The sequence below is a fragment of the Lissotriton vulgaris genome, chromosome 3_1 (genome assembly GCF_964263255.1).
Source record: "Lissotriton vulgaris chromosome 3_1, aLisVul1.2, whole genome shotgun sequence".
Taxonomy (NCBI): domain Eukaryota; kingdom Metazoa; phylum Chordata; class Amphibia; order Caudata; family Salamandridae; genus Lissotriton; species Lissotriton vulgaris.
The window spans coordinates 2,020,236,748-2,020,262,786 of NC_141689.1; the positions used below are offsets into that span (position 1 = coordinate 2,020,236,748).

Here is a 26,039-nt window from a genome sequence, read left to right on the forward strand (position 1 = left end):
GGTGAAGAAAAAAGAGAAATGAAGCCAATGTGCTTGCATTGTACTGTATGACTTCACTGCCAAGATGGAGCCAGCACCACCTCCTGGTACAGGAGGTGCTTCTGGAAGAGGAGTAGTTTCTGGATCCAATTTGGCACCTGGGAATATTCAAGAGGTGAGGAATCTGTGGGTAGAAATACCCATCAGAATGGTTTCATCATCTGGTTCATGTTAAGACTCACCCTCCATTCTGCCTGTTTTTAAAATCGCAACACGTCTAAAAAAATAGTAAAGCAAATGAAAGTACATTTCTTTCTCCGAGGGCAACTGAACATTGACTCCTTTACCACAAAACGATTACCTTTCAGCCTCTTTATCTGAATGTATAACACCATATCCTTCAAAGTAGGCTCTGCCAAGGTTGTACGCTGCAGCATATCGTAAGTGCGTGGCTCTGGGGCTTTCAGAGTTTACGATTGTCTTCATATATTCTACTCCTTTTGCCTAACAATAACAAAAATACGAAAGTTTAGTGGAATGTTTTGAAATTATCAGTTGTAAGTACTAAATGGAACTGGGGCAGAGGTCAAGCTACTGTAGGAGTGCATCATAACCATGCATAGTCAGCACTCAAATGTCTTCTGTGTGATTAATGTTACTAAGAAAAGATGGGGTATTGCATATTTAAAGTACTCCATGTGAAAAAACGACACTTATAATTGTGAGCATAGAAACAAAAGTAATAAATGTCTTTGTAACATTCATATATCAATATTTCAGGAGAAGTTAACGTTTAGACGTGTCTCCTTATGAAGGTTATAAAACAGGATGTGTATGTGTAGACTACTGTTTAAACATGTAACAAGAATTATATCCATGTTGGTGCATTTGAAATGACATTTACGTAATTCTTTGGAGTTTATTCAAGCATTCAGAAGCTGCATTTGCCATTTGTGTAGAAATGTACACATATTTCTAACCCATTGCACTGTTAAATTGACATAAGTTTGGGCCTCGAGAACCGTTTCAGTTCTTCAAGCTCACGTTTAAAAATGTTTTTTTTAAACAAATGTTATTCGTCTAGTTTCACATATATTGCAGGGCTCTGTACTCCAGAGACATCTACACACATCAAACATACATCGATAGTGACTTTGACATTTGCAGATATTAGCGAACCACATTATAACAAATCCCCCCAGATTGCGCCCATGCCACATAAACCTGTCCATCACATCACACCCAGGGATCCTAGACCCTCCGAGCCATCCCACCCACGCCACCACCATCCAAGAAAGTGCATGTGAATTAGTCAGGCAAGCGTGCCTCTATTTCCTGTAGAGGGTCCAATTCTAGACCCCGGTAGTCTGTTCACCGCTTCCATATCTTAAGGTGTTTGTGCGGACACCACCTGGCAAGGAAAACGGGTTGTTCTAGCCCCATACGAAAATCTAGCCCATTTTTCTATGCCGCCACTGATGTGGCCCTAGGTGCCTTCCAGGCCCTCACGATATCTCTTTTTGCTAATGTGAGGCCCAGTTGTAAGAGGTGGCGTTTGTAAATATTACTTCCCACACTTGCGGTCCGGGAGGTCCCCAATGAAGACCTTCGCTTCTATGGGGCTAAAGTTGGCTAGGGACTCCAGGCCCTCTAAGCTAGGGGTGAGGGCGTACCTAAATTGTAGGTAGCGGTAAAACTGGGAGCGCAGCATCACATACTCCTCCTGTAGGTCCTGGAATGATTTAAGTGTCAGGTCCCTCATAACATCCACCAGAACCGAGATGCCTATGCGTCCCATCCACGGAAGCCCTGCAGTGCTGCCAGGTGAGGTAAATGCCCTTTGTCCCAAAGGGGGGTCTCACGGGTTAAAGTATACCACCACCCTATCTGGCACAGAGCCTGTCTCCAGATCAAAAATACCACCTGTGTGACCGATGGCAACAACCTCCGGAACGGTGCGGAGTATAGTATCATATGTAAGGAGTGGCGTCCCATAAGGTGCCACTCAACTGCCTATGCCGGATCTCCCCTATCACCATACCACCACTCGTTGAGGACCAGTAAATGTGAAGCTTGAAAGTATGAAAGGACATCTGAAGACGCGAGGCCCCCACAGTAGGTAGACAGGAAGCATGTGCGCAATGTCACCCTGACCTTTCCCCCTCCCACAGAAACTGACCCAGCGCTGCATTCACTTGCTTAAACCATCGGGGTGGGATCTGGTATGGAAGGTTCTGCAATTGGTAGAGGAGCCGGGGGAAGTGCCACGATCTTAAAAATCGCCGACCTGCCATATAGGGATAGGGGCATGCGGGACCATACCTTAAGATTTTCCCTGGTGTGTTTCTACACCGGGGCCAGGTTGCGTTCCCAAGACTCTGCCGGCACATCAGACAGGAAGACACCCAAATATTTCAGCCCCCCACCGCCATCTGAACAGATCTTGCCCATGCTCTCTTATTCGACTCCCCAGGGCGCATAGCTTAGATTTACGTGGGTTCATATACAGTCCCGAGGTTTCCCCAAAGATCTGTAGTATAAGCATCAGCCACGACGCCCCGTCTTGTCTACAGCCGTGAGAAAGAAAAGGACGTCGTCCGTGTACAGTTTTTTTTAATCTGAGAGGCCCAGCACCCACTCAAATCCCCAAATCTGGGCATCGATGCGCACCCGGGCCGCCAGCGGCTCCATGGCGAGCGCAAAAAGATACGGGGAAAGGGGGCAGTTCTGTTGCGTTCCCCGCTGAATAGAAAAGGGCCTGGAGAGTGCTCCCGCCACCTGCACCGATACAGTCAGGTCAGTATTTAGTAGCATTAGATAAGCGAGAAATCTCGGGCCGAAGTCGAGTCTCCGCAATAAGGCGAAGAGATACACCCAGCTCTGGGAATCGAATGCCCTATCACTGTTGGTCAACAAGTGCGCCTCCGGTTCCCCCAGCTGTCCGCTGGCCGCCACCACCACATGTGCGCGCCTGATATTATGACGGGTCGCCCTCTGGGGCATGAACCCAGCCTGGTTGGGGTGCATCAGAGTGGAAATGGTTGGTAGAAGCCGGTTGGCCAATGCCTTGGCCAAGACCCTCGCGTCCACGTTCAGGAGGGAGATGGGACGTTACGACGCATGCTGCTCCGGAGGCCTGCCAGGTTTGAAAAATACCACTACCTCCACATGCCTCCAGTCTGTGGGCAGCGAGCCACACTCCTGCACCTCCTCCACCACCGGTCTAAAGTGTGGGGACAGCTGTATAAAATATATTTTGTTTAACTTGCTGGGGAATCTGGTCGGTTCCGGAGCCTTCCCAGGATTCAGTTCACCCAGAGCAGTGCCCTGCTCCTCATCCGTCAATGGCCGATCTAGTCGGTCCCGCACCTCATCTGAAACGGCCTTAGGTGGTAAGTCATCTATGAATTTAGCTATGACGGCGGCTGTAAGGCATTCTTTCGGTGCGTAAAGGTCCTCATAGTATGTAGCAAAGCTTTCTGCAATAGCTGGGGGCTCGATAAGCGGTACCCCGGCCGGGCCCAGGACTCTAGGTAGAGCCTGGAAATGAAATGCACCCTGGCATAGTCGATGCAGCATCTTGCTGGATTTGTGCCCCCATTGATACACACTACTACGCGTCACTAGCCAAGCTTGGCGGGCCTCATCCATTAGCAGGGCTGCATAGTTTTGCTGTGCCAATATTATTTGCCGTCTGACTGGGCCGCCCTCCGCTTCCCGGCTCCTAAGTTCCAGCACCTCCACTTCAGCCTCTACATGCAACAGTTCCTTCTTGCGCTCCCTACGCGCCGCCACACACCAGGAAATATCTACCCCTCTCAGCATGGGTTTTAGTGCATCCCACAGTACCGCAGCCAAGGAACCGGACACTACATTAACTGTCAGATAGTGATCTATAGCATCGGTCAGATGCTCCCTGTAGTCCTCTTTCTGTAAATGCCACACCGACTTGTGTCATCTAAGCGGTTGCCGCCCTTGACCTATCAAAAGGGTAAGGGTCACCGGTTAATGATCTGACAAGCCCCTGGGCAGAATATCAGCCGACGCCACCCTGTGCACTATCACCCTGGGGACGAAAAGGTAGTCGAGTCTCGAGAATGAATCATGTATTGTGGAGAGATATGTGTATTCTCGACGAGGTCCATGTATGTACCTCCAGACGTCTACCCAATCAAGTCCCATCACTAGGGAGTGTAATTTCGTGGGAGGACATTCTCTACTATGCCACCACTCCTCCATTTATCCTGACCCCGTTCCATGACGTCATTCCAGTCCCCGCTCACAACTGAGAGCGTTTCTGGCATATCTGCCCAGATAATCATAAGCCGCTCCATTAAGTTCCATTGCAATGGCGGGGGAGCATAGACGCTGCCCAGTGTCAGAGTGTCCTCCCCAACTTTGCCCTGAATAAAAATGTAGCGCCCCTGTGTGTCTGTCCAGTGTTTCTGATCAGTCTATGGGACCCTGCGGTGAATCAATATCGCCACTCGCCGCGAACCCCTCGTGAAGCCAGAGTGAAAGATGTGTTGGAACCCGAATCTCTGCAGACACAGGGCCTTAGTGCCCATTATGTGTGTTTCCTGTAGCAGGAGCACATCGGCCCACGCTCGCTTGGCTTGTTGAAGTATGGCCCCACATCTAATCTTGTCCAGAGCCCTACGAACGTTCCAGGACGCTGAAGGTCTCGTGGCCCGCCCACCAGCCGCTCCGTCGCCTGGGCCCGCCTCTGCCTGGTCAAGTCACGAGACTCCTCGGCTTCGTGCGGAGCGCCTCCCTCACAAGCAGCGGCTGCCCTCGGCGTTCTGATCTCCGCTGCGCCTTCCACCGCATCGGGACTCGCCCGGGGGGATGACCCAGCTTTCCGTTGGCGCTCGATCTGTGTTAATACTGATGCTAGGTCGAATAGGCAGGATCAATGTACAGGATAATGCGGGGCTGGTCGGAGCGCGATCAAGACACAACTGCCATCTTCGCTGGCCAAGCCACACGGCCCAAAATCATGTTTAAAGTCTAAAATTATTTGTATTTAACCTTCAATGTAGACTATATTTGCCTGTATTTTTTGTTTGCACTGCAAGTGCAAATAAAGCCTTATTAACTAGAAAAGAAGGGTTTTGATTTAGTAAGATAGCAAGGTATGAGAAGATGGATCTTGGCAAGGAGAAATGTGGTAACGAGCAAGGAGACAAGTTCTTATGGAGGAGGAGATGAATGGCTAAGGATGAATGAAGTCGCAACTTATCGGTTTGGATAGTTGGTGCCAGTAACCAATTTGTGCTGGAATCGTGGAAATTTACTGTAGGAGCACCTGACCTACCTTGGGTGTAAATAATGTATTGTGCTGTAACGTAGTGAGGGACAGCGAGACATCTTATGACTTGATTGGGCACAGACCTCTGCTTTTGTGTCTGCTATGACTGGCTTCATGCTGCTTGACCCTTGGTTGAGTTTCTTCTACTGAATACTTTGACAGCTGACACTTTTCTAATTTCACCTTTATTCAATACTTCTTAGTTTAGGGTTATCCCATTTAAGGCAGTGTAGGGAGAGACAGCATACTCATGCTTAACTCTGAGAATCATTTGATGCAATTTAATTCTCAATTCTTTTTCCTGATTACTTGCATTGTCATTATAGAAATAGTTATCAGCTTTTTGTTATATAGGGTAAATCTCTTTAGGACATTTGGACTCATTTTGTTAGTTCTGTATTTTTATATGATAATGTTGAGGTTGATTTATATCGATCTGTTTCTAAATCTATAAGTAAATCTTACTAATCTCAGATCAGACAAGTGGATTATTGTGTGACCCATTGGTTGCATTGTATTAAAATTCAGTTTGATTGTTTTCTCCCTCTTAACTCACAAACTGGTAGGAAGACCTTGTGGTTAAGTAGGTATGTCCGGTTGGGACCAGCTCTCTCAGAATCTAATGACATCAACATCAAATTATGTACTATCACCACATACAAGGGTAGGCACACGCTGGTGAAATTCTGCATGGAGCAGAGCAAACGTGTCAGCAACTATTTTCTATTTCCACTATTTTTATGAAAGAACCAGGGGATTATAACATGTTTTCTATTTTCTTATTTAGCAGCAGCAAGACCCTATAACCACATTCCGTTATGCCTTCATAAATCCAATAAAACTGGACTGTTCCCATGGGGCACAGGGTCAGAGCTGATTTGCATAAAGCCATTATCTGACACAGGGTGGTGTGGAGTGCAAAAAACGATGGATTTAGGCCCAGATCCTTGTACTGGGGTGAATGTAAGACATTGATCTACATTCTGTCCATCAAATTGTTTTTTGTAATTTTCTTCATAAATCTCACATCGTATTATTCTCCCAACGGCAATCTGGGCTTAACGGCAGCAAACTCGTCACCCACTGATCATTCAAAAGGATTAAACCAGGACAAGGGTTGTGAACCTAACAAGAATGGCAGTGGATACTCAACAACAGCCAGCACCTCTGTTTTGTTTGCACAACAGTCAGAAAAAATACAATCTATTTCAGGCGTGCTCCATGCCACTACACCGTGCCACCCACAGAGCTAGTAATTATATACAGAATCTTCTTTATATAAACAACAGTACAAAAACAATGACGGAGCACAACCAGGATAAGTATATGCAAGGAAATTATTTAATATACACAATGAAAAAACATATAGCACTTTATTCAGCATGTAAATTTTCACCCCTTTTGCCTAGTTGTTGCAGAAATGGTACAGCCGACACGTGTTTCGTCGCCATTTGCGACTTTTTCAAGGCTGTCAACAAGATAATATAGTGGGATTTTAGTTATTTTACATTTCGAAAAGACCTGCATAAACACATTGTAGTATAATCAAGTGCTTAAGTTGAACACCTTAACCCTTTGCAATAAGATACTCCTGCTGCCTGCACGTAATACGTGAGCATGCCTAGAGACTAAAAACGTGACTAACGTTAGGGCAAAGTGAAATTTACTTCATCAGCGCAGGACACGGGACGCCGGGACACGGACGTGAGACTTTTACAGACCGACTTATATTGGGCGAGGTAAGCGCAACCCACAAAACAAACGCTTTAAAGCATATGTCACTTAGTGTACATAATTCCACAAGTATAACTTTTGGCCGGCAACTAGTTCGCTATATTACTTGTGTTGCAGTAACTCTGTTTGAATGTACGACGGGAGACTTACAAATCCTACTGGTCAGTTGATTAGCGTTTTAAGTCTAACTCAACCAATATCAGGAGCATCTTATAACAGTACTGTAGAAGCATTAGAGAGCTGTCCCCTCACAGTACAGGTGGCACAGCCTGCATTGCCTCTGCCTGAAGGTTTGGAGAGTCTTTTCGTTGCACCTACGGAGGATATAAAGAAAGGATTTGCAGCATCCACAGCGAATCAAGGGGAGATCAGGAATTACGGCGAATCGTTGGAAAAAATAGTTGATCTTATAAATTCCAGAACTGTGACCCTAGAGAATGCTGTGGGGGAAATGAAATAGAACTGGGACAGGCAAAGTCGAAAATCAGACTTTTAAAATCAGTGCATCGTGAACTCAGAGACAGAGTGGAGAAATTAGAGAACAATGCACGCTGGAATAATCTACTTTTACTGAATGTACCTGAAGGAAGCGAAGGATCTGACATTCGGGCCTACATTGTTTCTCTACTTAAGACCTCTTTACAGCTCGAAGTCTCTGAGGAGGAACTTAGCCATGACATTCAGAGGGTACATAGGGATCCTTTTCGGAGGAACCCTAATCGACCCAAACCCAGAAAAATCCTCGTTAATTTCCTCACATTTGCCTTGAAGGATAAGGTCTTAAATCTAGCACTGAAATCTAAATCGGTGCGGGCAAAGGAATTCTCGTTTGAGATTTGGTCAGACCTCTCAAGTTGCACTCTGGAGAGGTAATGGGAGTTGGGCAAGAGGGTGGAAGGGTTTAAAAGGCTGGGGGCGGTTGCCCAAATAAGATTCCCGGCCTTTTTAAAGGTGATGTACAACAATAAAAATGTACAATATAAGGTCGGTACAGGAAGCGGATGAGCTGCTGAACAGCCTCAGTAAAGGAGATTAATAATTGGCCCAAAACATAGTGTAGTGTAGTCAGAGAGATGATATCTCGCCTACATAGAGTAGTTATTAGTAATGAAATGTATTTATAAAGTTGAGAAGCTGGGCGGCGGGGTGGGGAGTGCTCATTCCCTGGTTGTTTTAGTATAGTCAAGGCCTCCCTGCTTTCTCTTATCCCCTGTATCTCTTCTTAGCTCTTTTCTGGGTGTTTTTGATTGGGTTAAGATACATTTATAATGGTGGTGGCGGCGCAGATATCTCCGGGATGCAATTGCCTGGACTCCATCTGTCCAGATAATTGGGGTATGGCTTCCCAAGGAGGGGGGGACGGATGGGTGGAGGCACGGGGTAGGGGTTGGGGTTGGGTGTATCAGGAAGAAAAACAAAAAAATCCTCATTCGCCGTTCTTTTTTGTTAGATGTACTCACGTCATGATATGGTCAAGAGTTTTGGAGCTAGGCTGGAATGATTGCTGGTATTGGTTATCTTATATTCAAACCTCAGTTTTTAGGCTGGGCTTTTCGATAGATATAATATGAGTTCCATACAAATGTTGTCTTGGAATATTAATGGCCTGCAAACCAGATCTAGAAGAGTTAGGATAGTACAGTATCTTCAAGACTCATCGGCCCAGGTCTTGATCCTTCATGAAACACATCTCCTAAAGGAGGAGATAAGTTCCCTTCTTAAAAATAACAGATGGGTGGGTTCATATATATGCACGAACCAGACAGCTAACATTAAACGAGTCCTCATAATATCAAGAAATCATCTCAAGCTCATGTTTTACAGCAATTGGTTGACCCAGGTGGCAGATGGGTCATAGCTGAAGTTAAGATGATGGAGACCCTGTATACGTTGGTCGGCTACTATGGACCCAACCATGATGATCCCTCAATTCTTAAGACCATCTTCTCCCACTTATTAGACTTTCCTGAGCCAATAATTATGGCCGGAGATTTTAATATAGTTCTAAATCCTGGCCTGGATAAAACTCCCAATAGTAGAGCCGTAGTCCCTTTAAAATCTTGTGCTTTCCGCCTAGAGGCAAAGCAGCAATTTGCTCTTTTAGACATATGGAGAGAAAGATCAGGCTTGCAGCAGGGGGTATCATTCAGACATTTTAAATATCGGCATCAATCCAGAATTGATTACATGCTGATAAGTAATTCGCTCAGAGATAGAGTTATTAATATCACTTATTTGGCTAGTCATCTTTCTCACCACTCAGGGGTTCTTTTACGACTGGACGGTCCTTTAGCAGGGCCTATTCATACATGGTTATTTGATTGCTCTTTACTTTTGATGGAGGAAGAAAAAGTTTCCTTATTACAAGAAACTGAGTGGTTCTTTGAAGCAAACCTGGAGTCAACATCAAAAACCAATGTGTGGGACTCTTTTAAGGCTTTTTTACAGGGTCGGATCACCAGCAGGGCAAGTTTTAGGAATAAGAAATATAAAGAGGAGGTATCTTCTTTCGAGGGTAAGTTGAAAGATCTAGAAGCTGATATATCCGAAGCCCAGCAAGAGTGGAAAGTGAAACGGGATAACTTAAAAGGGCAATTAGAAAGTGTACTTCAGTCCAGGCTTATACGTAGATGGGAGGCCAGTAAAATCGCTCATTTTGAGTATGGAGAAGGCTCGGGCAAACTCCTTGCCTGGAAGGCTAAGTCTGATCGGGCTAGGAATCAGATTAATGAGCTCATCCGTGGAGATGAGACCTTCCGCACAGATCGGGATATCAGCCAAGCCTTTCAGAGGTATTTTCAAGATATATATTGTGAGGATAAAAACTTAGATGTTGCCAGTGTTCAAAACTGGTTAAGGGACATCCCCCTTCCCTCTTTAGGACAGGACCAGCAGCAACATTTGGATCAAGCCTTCACCCAAACTGAGGTCAGGGAAGCCATCCAACGCTCCAGGTCCGGTGCTCGAGCCGCTTGGCGATTTTTTACTGCTCGATGCTTCTCTCTGTAAACTTTGGATTGTTTACAGAGAGAAGCATCGAGCAGTAAAAAATCACCAAGCGGCTCGAGCACCGCCAGTGATTTATTAACCCGGCGTAGGTGCATTTTCCTTTAGACCGGGCACTATGAGCCCTGCCATCGCATGAATAAGCGTTCCATCACCAGTTTTTTTAGTAGATTGTGACCACATCTTACAACCTCCAAAGGGAATTCATTTCCTTAGGCAACAGAACTTTGTGGTCCTGAGGAGAACCCCATAATTGGGGGGTTTGAAACGCGTCGACCTTAATTGGCCCTGAGTCAATAATAAGGCTAGAAGGACTGTGTTAAGATAATAAGAAATTGATTTCTTACTGTAGATTTTCATGTAACATAGTCACATTAGGATTGGTATTAGGATTCATAATACTGTACGTTGATATAATTTGTTTTGGCAAAGGGCCACATTATATGTGTTTTGTTATATATATGTATGTGTGAATGTGTGATGAATGGACTAGTCAACAATGGTTGTTGGATGTGGTGTTCATATGTACAGTGATTGTATTTTATTGTAATTTTTTCTTATTGTATATTTTTGTATATGCACCTTTAAAAAAAAAAAGTTCTTTTTCAGAAACAAAAAGTTAAAGTAACTAGTAAAGTAAATAAATAAACAAACTAGTGACGTGAGAAAGAAACAGACCTTTATGTTTTATTCATATAGGGGTGACTAAGAAAATGGTAAGTCAATTTCAGTACTGGCATTTGTGTTGTTGATTCCTTATATTTGATTTAGCCTTGCTGGGTGAAGAGTCAAGAACCTGTGTTGTTCATAGGAGGTCGAACTAGGGCTCCCAGCCTCTTGGAACGACGCTTTGATAATCTTGATATTAAAACCCAGGAATACTCCGTCAAGTTGTGGGTCATATAGACCGATCTCGCTTCTAAATGTAGATTATAAAATGTTTACTTCTATTTTGGCAGCGAGATTGGGTCTCATTGTGGGAGATGTCCTTCATTTAGATCAGAAAGGTTTTGTAAGGAACCGGCAGCTCTCTGAACTCACGTATAACCTCATTGGTGCCATTGATCTTGCCTCTACGTATTCCCTCCCATTGGCTGCAATGACATTGGATGCTACCAAGACCTTCGACAGAGTAAATTGGATTTACCTGTTGGAGGCCTTTAAGAAATTTAACATAGGGGAAAAATTTCGCCATATGGTTCAGGTGATATACCAGAATCCCACAACCAGGTGTTGGTAATGGGAATATCACTGACTCCTTTAAGATCACAAGGGGAACCTGACAGGGCTGCCCACTCTCCCCTTTCCTATTTGATCTCTACATCGAGCCATTTGCCCAACGGTTCAGGGCAGATCCTAACATAGTGCCATTTAAGTATGAGGCGTGGGAGAGGAAGGCAGCCCTGTATGCCGATGATATCCTGGTTTTCTCCGTGGATTTGCAATCAGCTTTCCCAGCAGTTATCAGCTTGGCCAGGGAGTTTGGCACTGTCTCCAGTAATGAGATCAACGCTACAAAAACTGAAATCATGACTTGGAACTTGTCGGAGTCACAGCGGGGTTACCAGCCTAGCTCCATAATGAGATATCTGGGAGTTCAGGTAGTTCAAGACATCACAAAGACAGCCGAGATTAACTTAGATATGGTGGCAAGGGAATGTAGAATCCTAATTAAATCTTGGGCTTCTCTTCCACTATCAATCTTGGGGAGAACTAATCTGGTTAAGATGACGATACTCCCAAAGATCTCTTTTCTTTTTAATTGTATCCCCCTTTATTTTGAAATATCGACGATTGCAAAACTTCAGAATGACATCAATTCTTTTATTTGGGCATCTAAAGCATATAGAATTGCCTGGAAGAATCTGAGGTGGAAAAGAAAAAAGGGTGGCCTAGCTTTACCAGATCTCCAGCTATATGCTTGGGCCTTCCAACTCTCACACTCACGCATGCTATTAAGGATGTCTGTCGATACCGGAGCTGGAGGGATGTTTCTGGCTATGCTTAGGGGTGTTAAATTGCCGGAGAATGGGTTTTTGTTTAAATTTCAGGATTCGAAGTTTAAAAAAAAAAAATCAGGCTGAAGGTTCTTCAGGGGGTAGCTAAAACTTGGGCCCAAGGCAGGGGGCAGTGGTGCTTGACTATTTTTCCAGCTTAGCTCTCGTTTGGGATTCTCCTGGAACCCCAGATTGTTTAAGGGACAGTTTGGCAAAACCCTTGAGCGATGCAGGGCTTTGGGTTGAGGAGATCTTCCTGTTGGAGGCACCCTCATCCCTTGGGAACATCTTCAGGATAGGGTTGGGGGAGGTCTCTCTCGGTTTAAGCATTATCAACTTGCAAGCAGGCGGAAGCATGCCTCGGGAGGAGGTAGTATTTTAGAACATCAGCTTGTAACAAAAACCCCAGGGAAGTAAGAAGTCTCCCTTTTGTACCAAACCCTGTTGGAGGAAGTAGATGGTGAATTTAAGCTTGCTGAGGAATTGTGGGGGGGCCTTTTCCCACACAGGATTGTGCTAAACTATGGCAGAAATCATGTAAAATCTTATATGGAGCCGTGAAACCAGCTTGGCTAAAAAGAAATCACCTGTTCATCATTCACAGGGCCTACTTTACACCCCATAAATTGACAAAAATCTCAGATGGGCCACCAGTTAGTTGTAAAAAATGAGGCCTGGTTTCCGCCTAAAATATTCACATGTTTATGGAATGCCCTTCTCTTGTCACTTTCTGGCAGGAGGTCAGAGATTTTTTGACAAGTGTTTTAGGCTTTGCTATTAAGGTAGGCTTGTCTTTAATAATATTTGATCTTGCAGTAAACATCACTGGGTTTGCTGGAGCTCTCCTTTTTTACTCTGTCTTGCTAGCTAGGAGGCAAATCTGCAAAAAATGAACGGAAGCTAGTCCTCCCACCTTTGCAGACTGGCAGTCATCAGTTTCAGCAGTCTCCAAATTGGATCTGACAGGGAAGTAGTAAAAAGAAGGCATTCTGGAATTTTGCAACCTAGAGGGGATGCTCCGATGACGTGCTGAAATGGTGTCCCCCCCCCCAAAGTCCTATGATTATGCTGTGAATACTCTTCGGGCTAAGCCATGTGCTTCCAGGTATTGTGGCGGTTTATCGGCAAAAGTCAACCAGCCTTTGAGCTAGGCAGAAGAGGTATCTCAGTGGTTCCTTCATTTGATACCCAGGGTAGGTCTGGTGACAGTAGGTGGGGACCCATTTCAACAGCCTACCTTCCTCAGTGTATGAGAGTGAGTACAGACGCCCAGGGTGGACATTGTAGTGAGATAGACAGCGAATGAGGAAAAAAAAAACGTTGATCCTAACCAAGTGAGAGAAAAACACAAACAAAGAAAAGAAGACCGGGAGAAAAACAGATAAAAGGGCAAAAGGAGAAAGTAGAGATGAAAACAAATCCCAAGAGTGAGATAAAGAAGCAGGGGGCATCTGGTGGTAGATTCAGGACTAAACAGTCTTGGTATTAGGCACTCCAACATTCAATAGTACTGGCTTCAGACTTCTGAAGAAAACTTTAGGCCAAACCTTTACTCTTTAAAAAATTAAGCATAGCTCAGAACCAATGGGAACACACCAATGAATCGCAAGATGGTCGCGGACCAGCCGCGGGAGTGAGTTGCTAATAACTCCCTCTTCCGATAATGAAGTAAATGACCTTAACTAACAAGGATAATGCAGAGGAATAGCTGGGCGAAAATAAGGAATATACTATTTGAGACACTGATACTACTACAGCAGACGTCTCTTCGCAGAGTCTTTCAGGCTACTTGGGTTTCCGCACAAGACACTCGGAAGCACAGACCTGTCAGAAGCAGCCGAGACAAGATGCCTCCACGTGGCGTGAAACAGAAGGAGCTAGAAACTACCTGACACGCACGCTGTGACTAGGAAGCAAGCGGCAGCAAAATATACAGATACTGCCACGGACTCGGCATCCAAGAAAAGAGAGCTAAAAAGGAATGAGAAGGAGAGAGATGCTGAGTCAAGAGCCAAGCAAAGGGCTGAACGAAAGGCAGTAATAGCAGCGGCTGAAAAAAGAACTCTCAAGGCGGTGACGTCAACGCAGAGAGAGGCAATCCCTAAGGCTCCAAGGAGCACGCTGGGGCAACCTACTTTGGTGGAGGCATTTACAGGGGCACCTGGAAGTATCGGGAGATCCGTTAGCCAAAGCGGCAGTACAAGCGGTATAGAGGTGAATAACCACACTGCAGGCTCATCGACATCGCCATCTTCGGCTCTACGAGCGACAGCTCCGGCTGCAGTGGTGGCGGCGCGCGCATCAGGAACTCCGAGCAGGGTGATTCCCGATGAACGGATAGCAGATGGGTCAGATCTGTGCGAGGCAGCGGAGAAGAAGCAGGCGACGGGTAAGCAGCACGCTGAAGAGGCTGCAGGAGAGGCCGCATAAACTCCAGATGGAGGTAAAGATGCGCGCAGTAAGGTAAGCCGCGCTGTAACAGAGACAGATATTGACAGACTGACTTTCCAGGACACTGATGTAGCGGGAGAAAATATTGGTATACCCAATGCAATAGTAGGGCTAAATGGCTTAGCAGTTGGCTTAACAGATGGCTCTGAGGTCAAACAGGGGGGTGATGAGCATCCCCATTTATCGTCGGGCACACCTCGGGGTGCTCCGGTCTTTTTGAAAACTGGCCCGAGTCAAGCAGGAGTACTGGGGGAACCAATAACAATAGGTACAAGAGTTAAAGATATGATAGAAATACCAGTTCAGAGTGGTTCACAAAAGGTCGGTCAAGAGGATATGGGCACTCAGGAACTCCAGGAGGTCCCGGAACCCCCGGAAACACAGACCATGATAGAGAGAGAAACGCTGGTGCCAGGTTCTCCGAATGAGGAACGTTTTTTTCTGTAAATGATGAAACAGATATAACATCCGGGAGTGGGGACTCTGACTCGGCTGAGAGCTCAGTAGTAAGCTACATATCAGGTTCAGACCAGGCTCAGTCTCAGTCCACCTCAGAGGATACGATTCAACGGCCCACCATAAATCATAAGAGGAAATTGCAGAGAAGCCGCCAGAGCTGTAAGCAGCAAAGCCTGGTCAGCCCAACACAATTAGAAATGGCCAAAAAACTGGATTGGGATTACTCGGCCACATCTAACCTATACCAGGAGGAAGGGGGCTTAAGAGACCAGAACTCTGGCTCACTCAGCACACAAAATCAAACTCAAGCTCCTACAATGGATTTACTTCATGCAACCTTGAAACAAATGCAGGGGGAAGCCAGGACAGAGTGTGAAAGATCTAAGCATGTCAACAAAAAAAATTGAAGGCTCTCTGAGCAAAATGAATAAACTATATGCTGAAATGGCAGGCCGAGTAACGGAAGTCGAAGAGAGAACGGGGAAACTTGAGGACGAAGTGACCCGCTGGAAGAGTTCAGAGCAGCTCAGGAAAAAAGTAACGAAGATCTACAGTGGAAACTCGAGGATTTCGAGAACAGGCAGAGGCGTAATAACATCAGGATACTGGGTATTCCAGAGGGGGCTGAGGAGCAGGATCCCAGAGCATTCGTGGTCACTCTCCTGAAAGAAGGGGGGAAGCACAGGACAGGGGAAATGAATGAGGACACTACGGGACAGAGAGGGCAAATATGACAGCTGGAGGATGCAACTAAGGGAAGCAAAGGCGAAAAGGAAGGTAATCACGAATAGTCAGAAAAAAGGGGTCTGGATCAGTGGTAAACAACAAAGGTGTAACAAAGAAAGGTTTAGAGAGATACCATGGGGCCAAGTGAGGAAAAATAAAAAGGACCTAGTATGAGTACAACCATTAATGTATTGACGCTGAACTTGTGCGGGCTTAACAAAAGGTTAAAAAGGCAACGGGTAGCTCTATTACTGAAAAATACCCATGCTGATTTTATTTGTCTCCAGGAGACTCACATAGAGGGTAATAAACCATTTTTGCTAGAACAATGAAGGCTACGCCTGCTAGCACATTCAAAACAGGGGGCTAAAACCAGGGGGGTGGCTATCCTAATGAAACTATTTAACATTAGGACAAGAAAAAAACTGGAGGACCAATGGGGGAGATGGGCCCTGATCGAATGTCTGATTGGAGAAGATTGGATTACTCTTGGATCGGTCTATGGATCAATGGAGGATGATCCGGAGATATTTGAATTTCTAGATATAGAATTGGCCACATGGGCTCCAAGAGTTATTCTAGCAGGAGATTTTAATATTAACGGGGCCTCAGGCTTAGGGATAGACTCGAAGGGACAGTATCAAGGAAGGAAAAAAAGGGTATGTAGAGCAATCATGAGTATGGTTAGTAACAACGCACTGGTGGACGTTTGGGGTGAATTGAAGCCAGGTGAGGCTGGCTTTACCTATTACTCAGCCCCTCACAGCAAATGTGTCAGTTTAGATTATTTTTTTACTACTAGGTCAATGCTAGCTAACCTCAAAGTGGAAAGACTTCCACGAATCCTGTCGGACCACAACCCCTTGATCTTGATAATAAAAGGCAGTGGGCTTAGAAGGCAGGTAAAGTCCTGGACGTTTGAAAGGGAATTATTGATGGATGCAGGATATGTCACTTACATGCACTCGTGGATAAAAGGCTTTTGGGATATTAATAGGGGTTGCACTAGCACAGGGAATGACTGGGACGCTTTCAAAGCGGGTGTCCACGGCGAAACGCTTAGCTATAGCTTAGCTAAACAGAAAAAAGAGAAGGTCAAGACTGACCAGCTAAATACTGTATTGTTAGAAGCAGAACAGAGATTAGTGCAGGATACTCTAGAGCGTCAGGAGGTGGTACAACGTTCACTTGAGGTTATCGTTGCCAAGGCGGCGGCAGAAGAGAGCATAGCAGTAAAGGCGGTTAAAGTATACAATGCACAAAGGGAGAAGTGCTACAAATATAGTGAAAGGGTGGGGCGTACGCTAGCAGTACGTACGAGACAGAGGGTAGCCAAAGGGGAGATTAAGGAAATAAGAGATAGCAGTGGCAATTTGATCACAGACAGCGGGGGAATCCTGGAAGTCTTTAGGGAGTTTTATTGTAAGCTATATGAGGAGGAGCAGGATAGAGACGATGATGCAATACAGAGATATCTACAAGATTTACCCAGCAAAGTGCTACAGGATGAAGACCGTGACCACTAGATGCCTACCTAGGTGCGGAGGAAATTAAGGAGGCTATGCTGAGCTTACCATCAGGCAAAGCGGCTGGGCCAGATCTGATTCCTGGGGAATTTTACAAGACCTTTTTTACATCTATCAATCTGGAACTAGTCAAAACACTTAGGGAGGCACAGGCAGGGCTATCCATGCCCAGCCAGCTGGGCAGGGGCAGACATCATAATAATTCTTAAAAAAGGGAAAGCTCCTACATAGCCAGGGTCATATCGCCCAATAACACTGATAAATGCCGACTTAAAAATTTACTCAAAAGCACTAGCGACTAGATTTGCTAAGGTAATAGGGCAGCTGGTGAGCGACAACCAACATGGTTTCATCCCACAACGAGGCACCACACTACATGTAAGGAAGATGATTACGTTAGTTGATGCACAAGGTGTGGAGGGGAAACCAATGCCAGCTATGCTGTTGGACACCGAAAAGGCCTTCGACCGCGTCTCGTGGGTGTTTCTGTGTGCCGTATTAAGGAGAGGGGGTTTTGGAGGAGGTTTTGTGAAGGCTATTCAAACATTGTATAAAAGACCCACTGCTTGTATCAGGGTGAATACAGGCCGTACTGCTCCATTTGTAATTACCCGGGGTACGCGGCAGGGGTGCCCGAGTTCGCCCCTACTCTTTGCAATGTATATAGACCCACTGATCCTGAAACTGGAGCTAAACGACCAAATTCGCCCATTAGACACCAAAATGGGGTTAATTAAAGTACTCGCTTATGCTGACGACATTGCGGTCATCACACGCTCACCAGCAGAGGCTATTAGAGCAATAGAACAGGAGGCAGAGCAGTTTGGACGGGTGGCAAGCTATGCATTGAATAAAATGAAGACGCAAATTATAAAGAACGCACATGCAGTTTGTACAGACACACAGGTGGTGGCTGAGGGGGTTTATTTGGGCGTAAATATTACAGCGGATCTGGATAAGCTGGTGGAAATTAATATTTGTCCAATTATCAAGAAAGTAAAGAAGGACTTGGATAGGGTGCACAATCTGCACATGTCAATAGTAGGTAGGGTAAATTACGTTAAAATGAACTTACTGCCAAAATTCCTATATTTATTTAGAACGATCCCTCTGTTTTTTAATTCAATTTGGTTTAGTAAGATAGAGCACATGATTCATCGGTTTGTCTGGTCACAGGGTAAGACAAGAAGATCAATAAGGTTTATGTCACTGCCAAGGGATAGGGGTGGATGGTCGCTAAGAGACCTGATACTTTATTACTGGGCAGCAGCGCTACAGCAGATGACAGGCCTTCTGGGGGGTGCTGAGATGGAAAATGAGACACACACAGGATCAACAGAGATGTACGGACTGATCTTAGGGGAAGAGGCAGAGAATGTGTTCTTGAGATATACGGAACCAAGTTATTTAAAGAGAACTAGATTTAAGACAATAGAGGCGGCATACGGGGTATGGAAGGCTTTTAAAAAAAGCTTTGGCCTGTGAAGATTCCATGCATATACTAGACATGGGGACGATCCTGCGCTACCCCCAGAGATGTTTGCTGACGCCATGTTTAAGGAATGGGGTCGACTAGGAGTGAAAAAAATGGGAGACCTGTTAGGCCCGACAGGAGTACGTCAATTCATAGAAATACAACAGGAATTTGGTGTTAGCACAAGGAGCTTTTTGAAGTATTTACAGACGAGAAGCTTCTTGGCCAGTAAAAGAAGAGGCCCACTAGGATTTAGCAATAATGTAATACTCCGAGTAATCGAGGGGGGTACGGTTGTACGATTAAAAGACTGTATGCTGAGCTCATAGTGCATAGAGGGGATGATTTAGGAAAGTTGGAAACAAAATGGATGGATACATTAGGGATACCCGAGGGTGTGTTCGGAAAGTCATTACAGCTAGGGCAGGAGGCTCTTTGTTCGTCAGCTCTAAAAGCTCAACACTACAAAACCCTTTATAAGCTATACGCGAGCTAGAATTGCCCAGTGGGGAGGCACGCAGGGGATTACGTGCCCAAGATGTGATAGCGCAAAAGGAGATATAAAGCATATATTCGCAGAGTGTCCGAACTTGCTCCCCCTGTTAAAAGACATAGAAGTCTTTTTTGATAGATCTCTGAATTGTAAATTAAGGTTAACAGCTGATGTAATACTATTAGGAGTGGAGCAGGGCACATTGCAATCACAATATGTATATTTTGTGTTTGTGGCTATGGCGGTGCTACGTTTATGTATAGCCTCCGCATGGCGGGATAGATCTTCGCCTACTATGCAGCAATGGTTGGCCAGATTGTAGCACATACATAATCTGGAAAAGGCGATATACGCTAGAAAGGGGAAGAAGGGAAGATTATTAGGCCTGCGGATATGGATCCCGATTGTAGATTGGAAAAACAGGACGGTTAGACCATAGATTCTTTTTTGCAGTTATCCTGTGGGTCTGTTTGCTGTTTCCTACCTGTTGGTCTCTCCCTCTCTCCCTGCCTATATGTCTTTTCTTTTCTTTTTTTTCCCCCTCATGTTTGTTATATTTTGATTCTTTTTTTTGTTATTTCCTCGTTTTGTCAGTATATGAGCACCTGTATGCATAGATTATGTCTTAAAAGCCTGTTTCTCAGCATTGCTTTTCATTCGGTTTCGAAATGTCCTGTGCGGGGGGGGGGGGGGGGGGGGGAATAAATGTTGTAAAAATTGCTGAATAAGAACAATTAAAATAAAAAGAGAACACACCAATGAATGGCCTGAAAAGCCAATAAGAAAACTCTATAGTTATTATGCCCTTTTTCTGCAGTTGAAGTAACTAGGTCAAAATCCAAGCAAGATAAAAATTGTTACTAGATCCAAGACAAATGGGCCACAGCATCTAGAACCAGATATCTGCTGTAGACTGCAGTAGCGGCAACAAACCCAGAAAACCTCACAGCATCTACCCAACTGCAGCATTAAAGCAGTACTTTGACTGCACATTAGTCCAGCAGAAAGTACTAAGACATTAAAAGTATCAGGAATATTCCACCCTAATGTTAAGATAACCCACATTTTACTTCATGCTAGTTGGGAAAATGCACATGCTATTCTGTAACAAGGTAAAAACTATGAAGCTGATATTAATACAGCAACCCAATTACTTACCAGTTATCTACATCACTCCGCGTCCAGGTCATACTCATCACAGGCCTAACCAGAAGGAAAGTGAGTCCTCACCCGCGAGACAGGGTATGCTGTTACTCACAACCCACACTAAGTGCATTTTAGAAGAATTCTACTCTAAAACAGGGCCTGTCTTCTTTCATTTCATACCTCTAAGCTTCATCCTTTTTCAGATCATTAACCCCCCACTTGGTCCATGAAGGCTTGAAAGCACCAAACTCAGAATGGCAGTAAACACGAGAAGAGGAGAGGAAGGTAGCAAGACTGTGGTGAGGAAGAAGGACTCGGAGTAATGAAGATTACAGGTAGGTAATCAGGGAATTAACATCTCATCTGTTCTTCCTCTTCACTCTCTTAACTGCATGAAGATATACAAAGTTCAAATGCCATCATAAACCTGCTCAAAAGCAGGGTAACAGCCCATGCAAAGCAGTATAGAACACAAAAGATACAAACCAAGGAGAATGCTGCCAAAAAGACCAGCCCAATGGGCAGAATCTAGGCCACCCTGGAATATGACCAAAGGCACAAGTAGATTTCAAGGAACAGCACCACTATAAAGGGGGTGGGCAAACTCTATATGGATTGGCACTGCACATCAGAAGGAGCTATCGGAGGTGGACTCAGAAACAGTGGCAATGACAAGTCAGACTCTACTGCCAGTGCGTACTAGAAAGCCAATCACGCAGTGCATCCTGCCCCAAAGGAGATTAGCAAGGCATGAAAGGCGTGAACCCAAAACCACCAAACCACAGGATCAGATCAGGAAGGGTGAAAACCGAGATGAGAACATCAGGACACCAGAATATACAGGAGGACTAAACCTACTGAATGGACCCAGAGCACGTGGATAGCAAGGATCAGCACCCTAAGACCCCAAGTGGACATGCCCTGTAGAAGAACCAAAAAAGAAAGGAACATTGCGATAGCACAGCCAGGGTTCCAGGCGAATTGCATGTTGTCCAAGCAGTGACATGACCCCTATCCCTATCCCCCCCACCCCACCCCACCCCGAGTACATAGCAGGCAGACCACAGCACCTACTAGAAAGAGCTGAACAATCTGACATTAAAATAGCAGCCCAACATACAACCAGCTGAATGGTACCCTCATAAAGACGCTCACTGAGAAAACTGCATTCAATGGTGGGTTGAGGAACCATGGCTGAAGCCGCCAAGTCTGCAGGACCCAAGCTGTCACCCATGAACCAACCCAGCTGCTGGATAGCGACCTACACAGAGTCCAAAATGACCAAATGAATATCAAGAGTAGTGCAGCCATTTGCTAACCAAAGTGCAGTGCCAGCTTCAGCCAAAACAAGGCTAAAAGAAATGAGCAAACAATTCTCAGGAAAATTGAATAAAGCCAAAGACCATGGAAGATAATGGACCAGCCAGGACAGACCATCTAATATTAGAGCACCACGCTCACCTGGGGCAAGAGGTCCACAAGTGTGACAGGCACCAAGACGACCAGGCGGCTACCATGAAAATACAGTGGCAGCAGCTGACACCAGCCGAATGCACAGAGCCATTGTGTAGCCAAATACCATCCTCCAGGGCTAAACTATTTGAGTCACACCAGAAATGAGTCTTTTTATAACTAAAATCAATGTTATCGACTTGATAAAGATGTGCGTTTAAGCCATCCCTTTCTGCATTGAAAGTAGAAACAGATACGTTATCCAGCTGATCGTAACAGTAACGGGGTTATAGCTGTTATTTATTAAGTCAAAACTGAAAAAGACCTCTAATATTTTATGAGATGCTTATTTTGTCCCCACTGAATAGTGCAACCTGAGTGTAGATGGATTGAACAAAATATCTGGTGTGTGGATAGATGCAGGTCACAGTACAATTGCAGGGCTTTTTATTTGGAGATTAGTGTCTCAATTTCTGTCACTATGTAGCAAAGCCAATGGATCTCAAGCATTGGCATAGCCAATAGGTCTCGCCTTTGGGACCGTATAAGTGTTTAGCCATGCAACAGTTGATGTTGATCCATCAAAGATATTATGCTGCATAACTAAATACTTACAAGGTCCCAAAGGCGAGACCTATTGGCTATGCCAGTGCTTGTTTATGTAGGCTTAATTGTTTTTCCTTCCATTTTTGAGATATCAGTGTTTCCTGGCCTGCCTCCCTCCATAGTGACATGTACTTTAATATTGAACCTTTTTTTGCTAGCATTTGATCGATTAGATAAAATTCCACAAGGATCTGTGACAGGGATTTACTTTTGAGAGAGGTAGAATAATAGAGGGAAAACCTTACTTTGTTCTGAATTCAGGGAGGAACCATAATTTTCAGAGAAAGCTTACAAAAGCTGCTGTTAAGTTAAACTTAACCTTTATGACTGTTAAAAGTGGTGATAGAGTTGGGCTATGATGTTTGCGTTGCAGAGACTGGAATGCTGCAATCAGGAAAGCGATCCTTGGCTTTATTACATTTAAGTGTAGACGATGAGACAAATGGTCTCATGGTCTAGCAACCAGACCCCGCGGTATTTATAGTTTGTGCTTCTAGAAACAGGATTTCTGCCCAGGGACCAACTTCCTTTCTTCCGAAAGACCTGTGTTTTTGTGAGATTGACAGCCATTTCGTTTTCTGTGCAGAAAGGAAGGAAAGAATTGTTGACATGTAAGAAGAGGCTGGTCGCTACCAGAAACTGCCCAAGGCAGGCACAGGACCGATTGGCAGCCAAGAAGATTGTGCAGTCAATCTCCCCCCAAAGATGCTACTGCCAGGGGTCAGCTATGGCTAAAAATGTCAACTACTGCTGCAAGAAATGAGAAATCGAGCCCACACCCCTGGGTCTAAGTCACAAATGATCTTTGTTGTTTTTCATGGTTACGTTTAGGTCCCAACTGAAAACTACTTACACCTCTCCAAACATAAACACATCCAAGATGCAGATTGAAGCAAACATTCTTGCAGGGCATTGGTTGCATACACAGATGTTAATGTGATTGGGATTCCACTAAGACCAATACATTCATCCATCTTCCCATCGCAAGTGCTACTTGATAGTGTAAGGAAATAATTAGGTGCATAATATTGCCACACTAGCTATTTTTGCAATTGAGTTGACAAGTAGTACAACTGGGACCAGTTTGACTGAAGTATGGGTCACTTGTGTGTGTTTCCTGTAACATGCATATGTTTCCTTCTAACTCCCACTAAAGGTTCAATATGGCAAAGCATCTGGCTGGAGCACTGAGCCTGCTTACATTAAGACTGATTACCTTCAGCATGGGCCCCAAGTTACAATTCAGGCTTCTGCCAAGCTTCCTTGGCGATATCGGCAGGCGTTTCTGTGGTTGACCTACAAAATTGGGCGTGTGATTCCAAAATCCTAGAGTATATGGTAAGCCCTAAACCTGACCAGAGCCACTCTCCCTGTTTCCTCAACCAGCTGTGCCTAGTGTCCAAAAGACCTAAACAAACCCCCTTGTAACAAAAAAATCCCATAACGCCTCCTGCAACTCTTGATTAGCAGCATGAACCAATTTGCCAGATGTCATTACTGGTCCTTTGCCCCCTCCACTCGTTACAAGCTCAACCTGACCTAGACCACTAATATTATTCCAAGGAGCAACCCAGGTTAAGCATCTGAAGTGTCAGTGTCCATTTGCTCCTCATGTGCAGTGTTTGCCCTGCTGCAACTGGTTCCCTCCATCATGCGTAGTGCCTTCAGACTCTCAAGGAATTCACTCCAGCGGTTATGTGAGTGCAGTCTATGTGGATCAAGGCATCTTCAGAATTGTTTCTGAGGAAGTACAGCAGATTTCTCACATAGGTCTGAATATGCTGCCCTTCTGCACCCTAGGGGAGGACTCCGGTCTGAATGTTCCTGCATCTTGACCTGTTTCCTAGGTCCTACTGATTAAGTGTGAGTGTCTCCAACTTTTCTTCTAGTGAGATGATGCTGGTCCCCATGTAGTGCAGTTTTCCTGCTCTCTAATTTCTCCAGACCATTGACTTTGTCGTCTAGCTGTTGTAAGTCCTGCCTCATGGTGGTGACTTCTGTGTTTATTTCAGCTAGAAAGCACTGTAAAAATTACAGAGTTAATGGAATTGCACGATGCAATCATTGCATAGCTCCTATATGGAAATATGGGTCCCGACTTTAGCAGGATTGACACTTGATGAAGTGGGCAGAGATCCTTTGTGGTGTTCGTGGAACTTTTCAAGGGTATGTGGAGTGTGATTTGGATGGGTTCTCAGGTATTTCAACACACTTATTTCAGAGTCAGGTGATTGAACATTTTTGCACTTTGTGCAGGGAGCCAAAAGGCCCCCTTTGCTTCCTGTGATGATGCAGAATGGCATTCCCAGGGAAGCTGGGTCACGTGGGCAGTCTTTTCCAGTGAGGCTACTCACAGGAAATGTAGGCCTGAGATCTTCCCCTCTTGGTCTAGACACATTTTCATCCAAGCATTTGGTGGCATGCTCCACCATCTTCTGTCCATCACTTTTGGCCTATAACAAGCCGTGCATGCTGGAGCTTGCCACCTAAACTGCAGGCAGGGGGTGGTGCCGCTCTTCACGAGGAAGTAGATCATCAGCTCCTTAGCCCCTATACTGGGATCCAGGCACCCTTCTTGGCACAGTGTTTCAGGTCTACGGCACAGCCCCACCTCAGGACTCTGGTCTCATGGCAACCGGGTCCCATCACTCCTGAAGGAGGACCTCACAAGTGGTCCACAGGCTGTCCTTGGATGGCCAGCACTGCTGCTGTCCGCTGACAGACGGCTATGCTGGAATATCTCTTCTACAGTGGGGGTTTGAAGGGATCATAAATACAATCCTGCTAACATTAATCTGTTCTCCTGTCCAGCAGGCCCCTGGACCCAGCAAACAAGATCCTGGTGACTTGAAACCAAATTCCAAGTGTTGCATGATTAAAGATACAGTTCAGGCAGGTGCGTTCAATGCAGGTCACTACGTTTGGTGTTACACTTCAGTGCGACTCAAATCTACCAAAGTAGCATGAGTTCTGATACTTATAACCACAGATTCCTCATCTTCAGAATATCCCCAGGCAGTGGACTGGAAAATTTCTTTTTAGTTCAAGTGTTTTTATTGAAAAATATACAATACGCAATACTCCCACGGTCCAGCAGGTGACATCATATGGCTCCACGTATGCTTCGTTTTCCCCTGGACGTGACGGATGTAGCTGCATTTAAGTACCCATGTACGCTGAAGTCACTTTTATACTTTTGTTGCATTCTGACATGGATCTAGAGCTCTGCTGCCATCTTCTGTCATAGAACAACATGGTACAACATACGACAGTGTGCTAGAGCAGCAGTTCTTTAGTGTGGTCCGTCTGAGATGCTTACTTAGGGTGTATGAGACTGCTTAGAAAATTCAATATTCTTAACAGCCTAAAGAGTATATAATTAAAGCCAAAATGTAAAATTGAAAATGTAAAAACGTTCTGAAAATGTGCAGGAATTTAGAATTGGAGGCTAAAATTCAGTTGGTATCCTCAGATTGATTTGCGGGAGCAGTGCAAGTGCATCAAATAGAATACAGTATGGACAGTTGGTCACCTCAATTGAATTTAGAAAAGCTCGACCTTTCCCATTAAAATTAAAATGGAGATTTTTTTATAATTGCTTTTGAAGTGAATAAAATATTTCATTACTTACGTATTTGTTTAATGAATACTAATTTCTGCATTTGTGGGTATTGTTTTG

The 26,039-nt window shown here is 44.9% G+C and overlaps 1 protein-coding gene across 3 annotated transcripts in view; it reads right to left on the minus strand.

Annotated features, from left to right (window-relative positions):
• Positions 1-26,039, minus strand: part of LRP2BP (LRP2 binding protein) — a 489,520-nt gene that overhangs the window by 232,690 nt on the left and 230,791 nt on the right. For all 3 annotated transcript variants that reach the window (XM_086963334.1, XM_086963335.1, XM_086963336.1), the window contains exon 5: positions 341-483. In XM_086963334.1, coding sequence (XP_086819460.1) covers positions 341-483 — 143 coding nt within the window. The remainder of the gene's footprint in view (positions 1-340; positions 484-26,039) is intronic.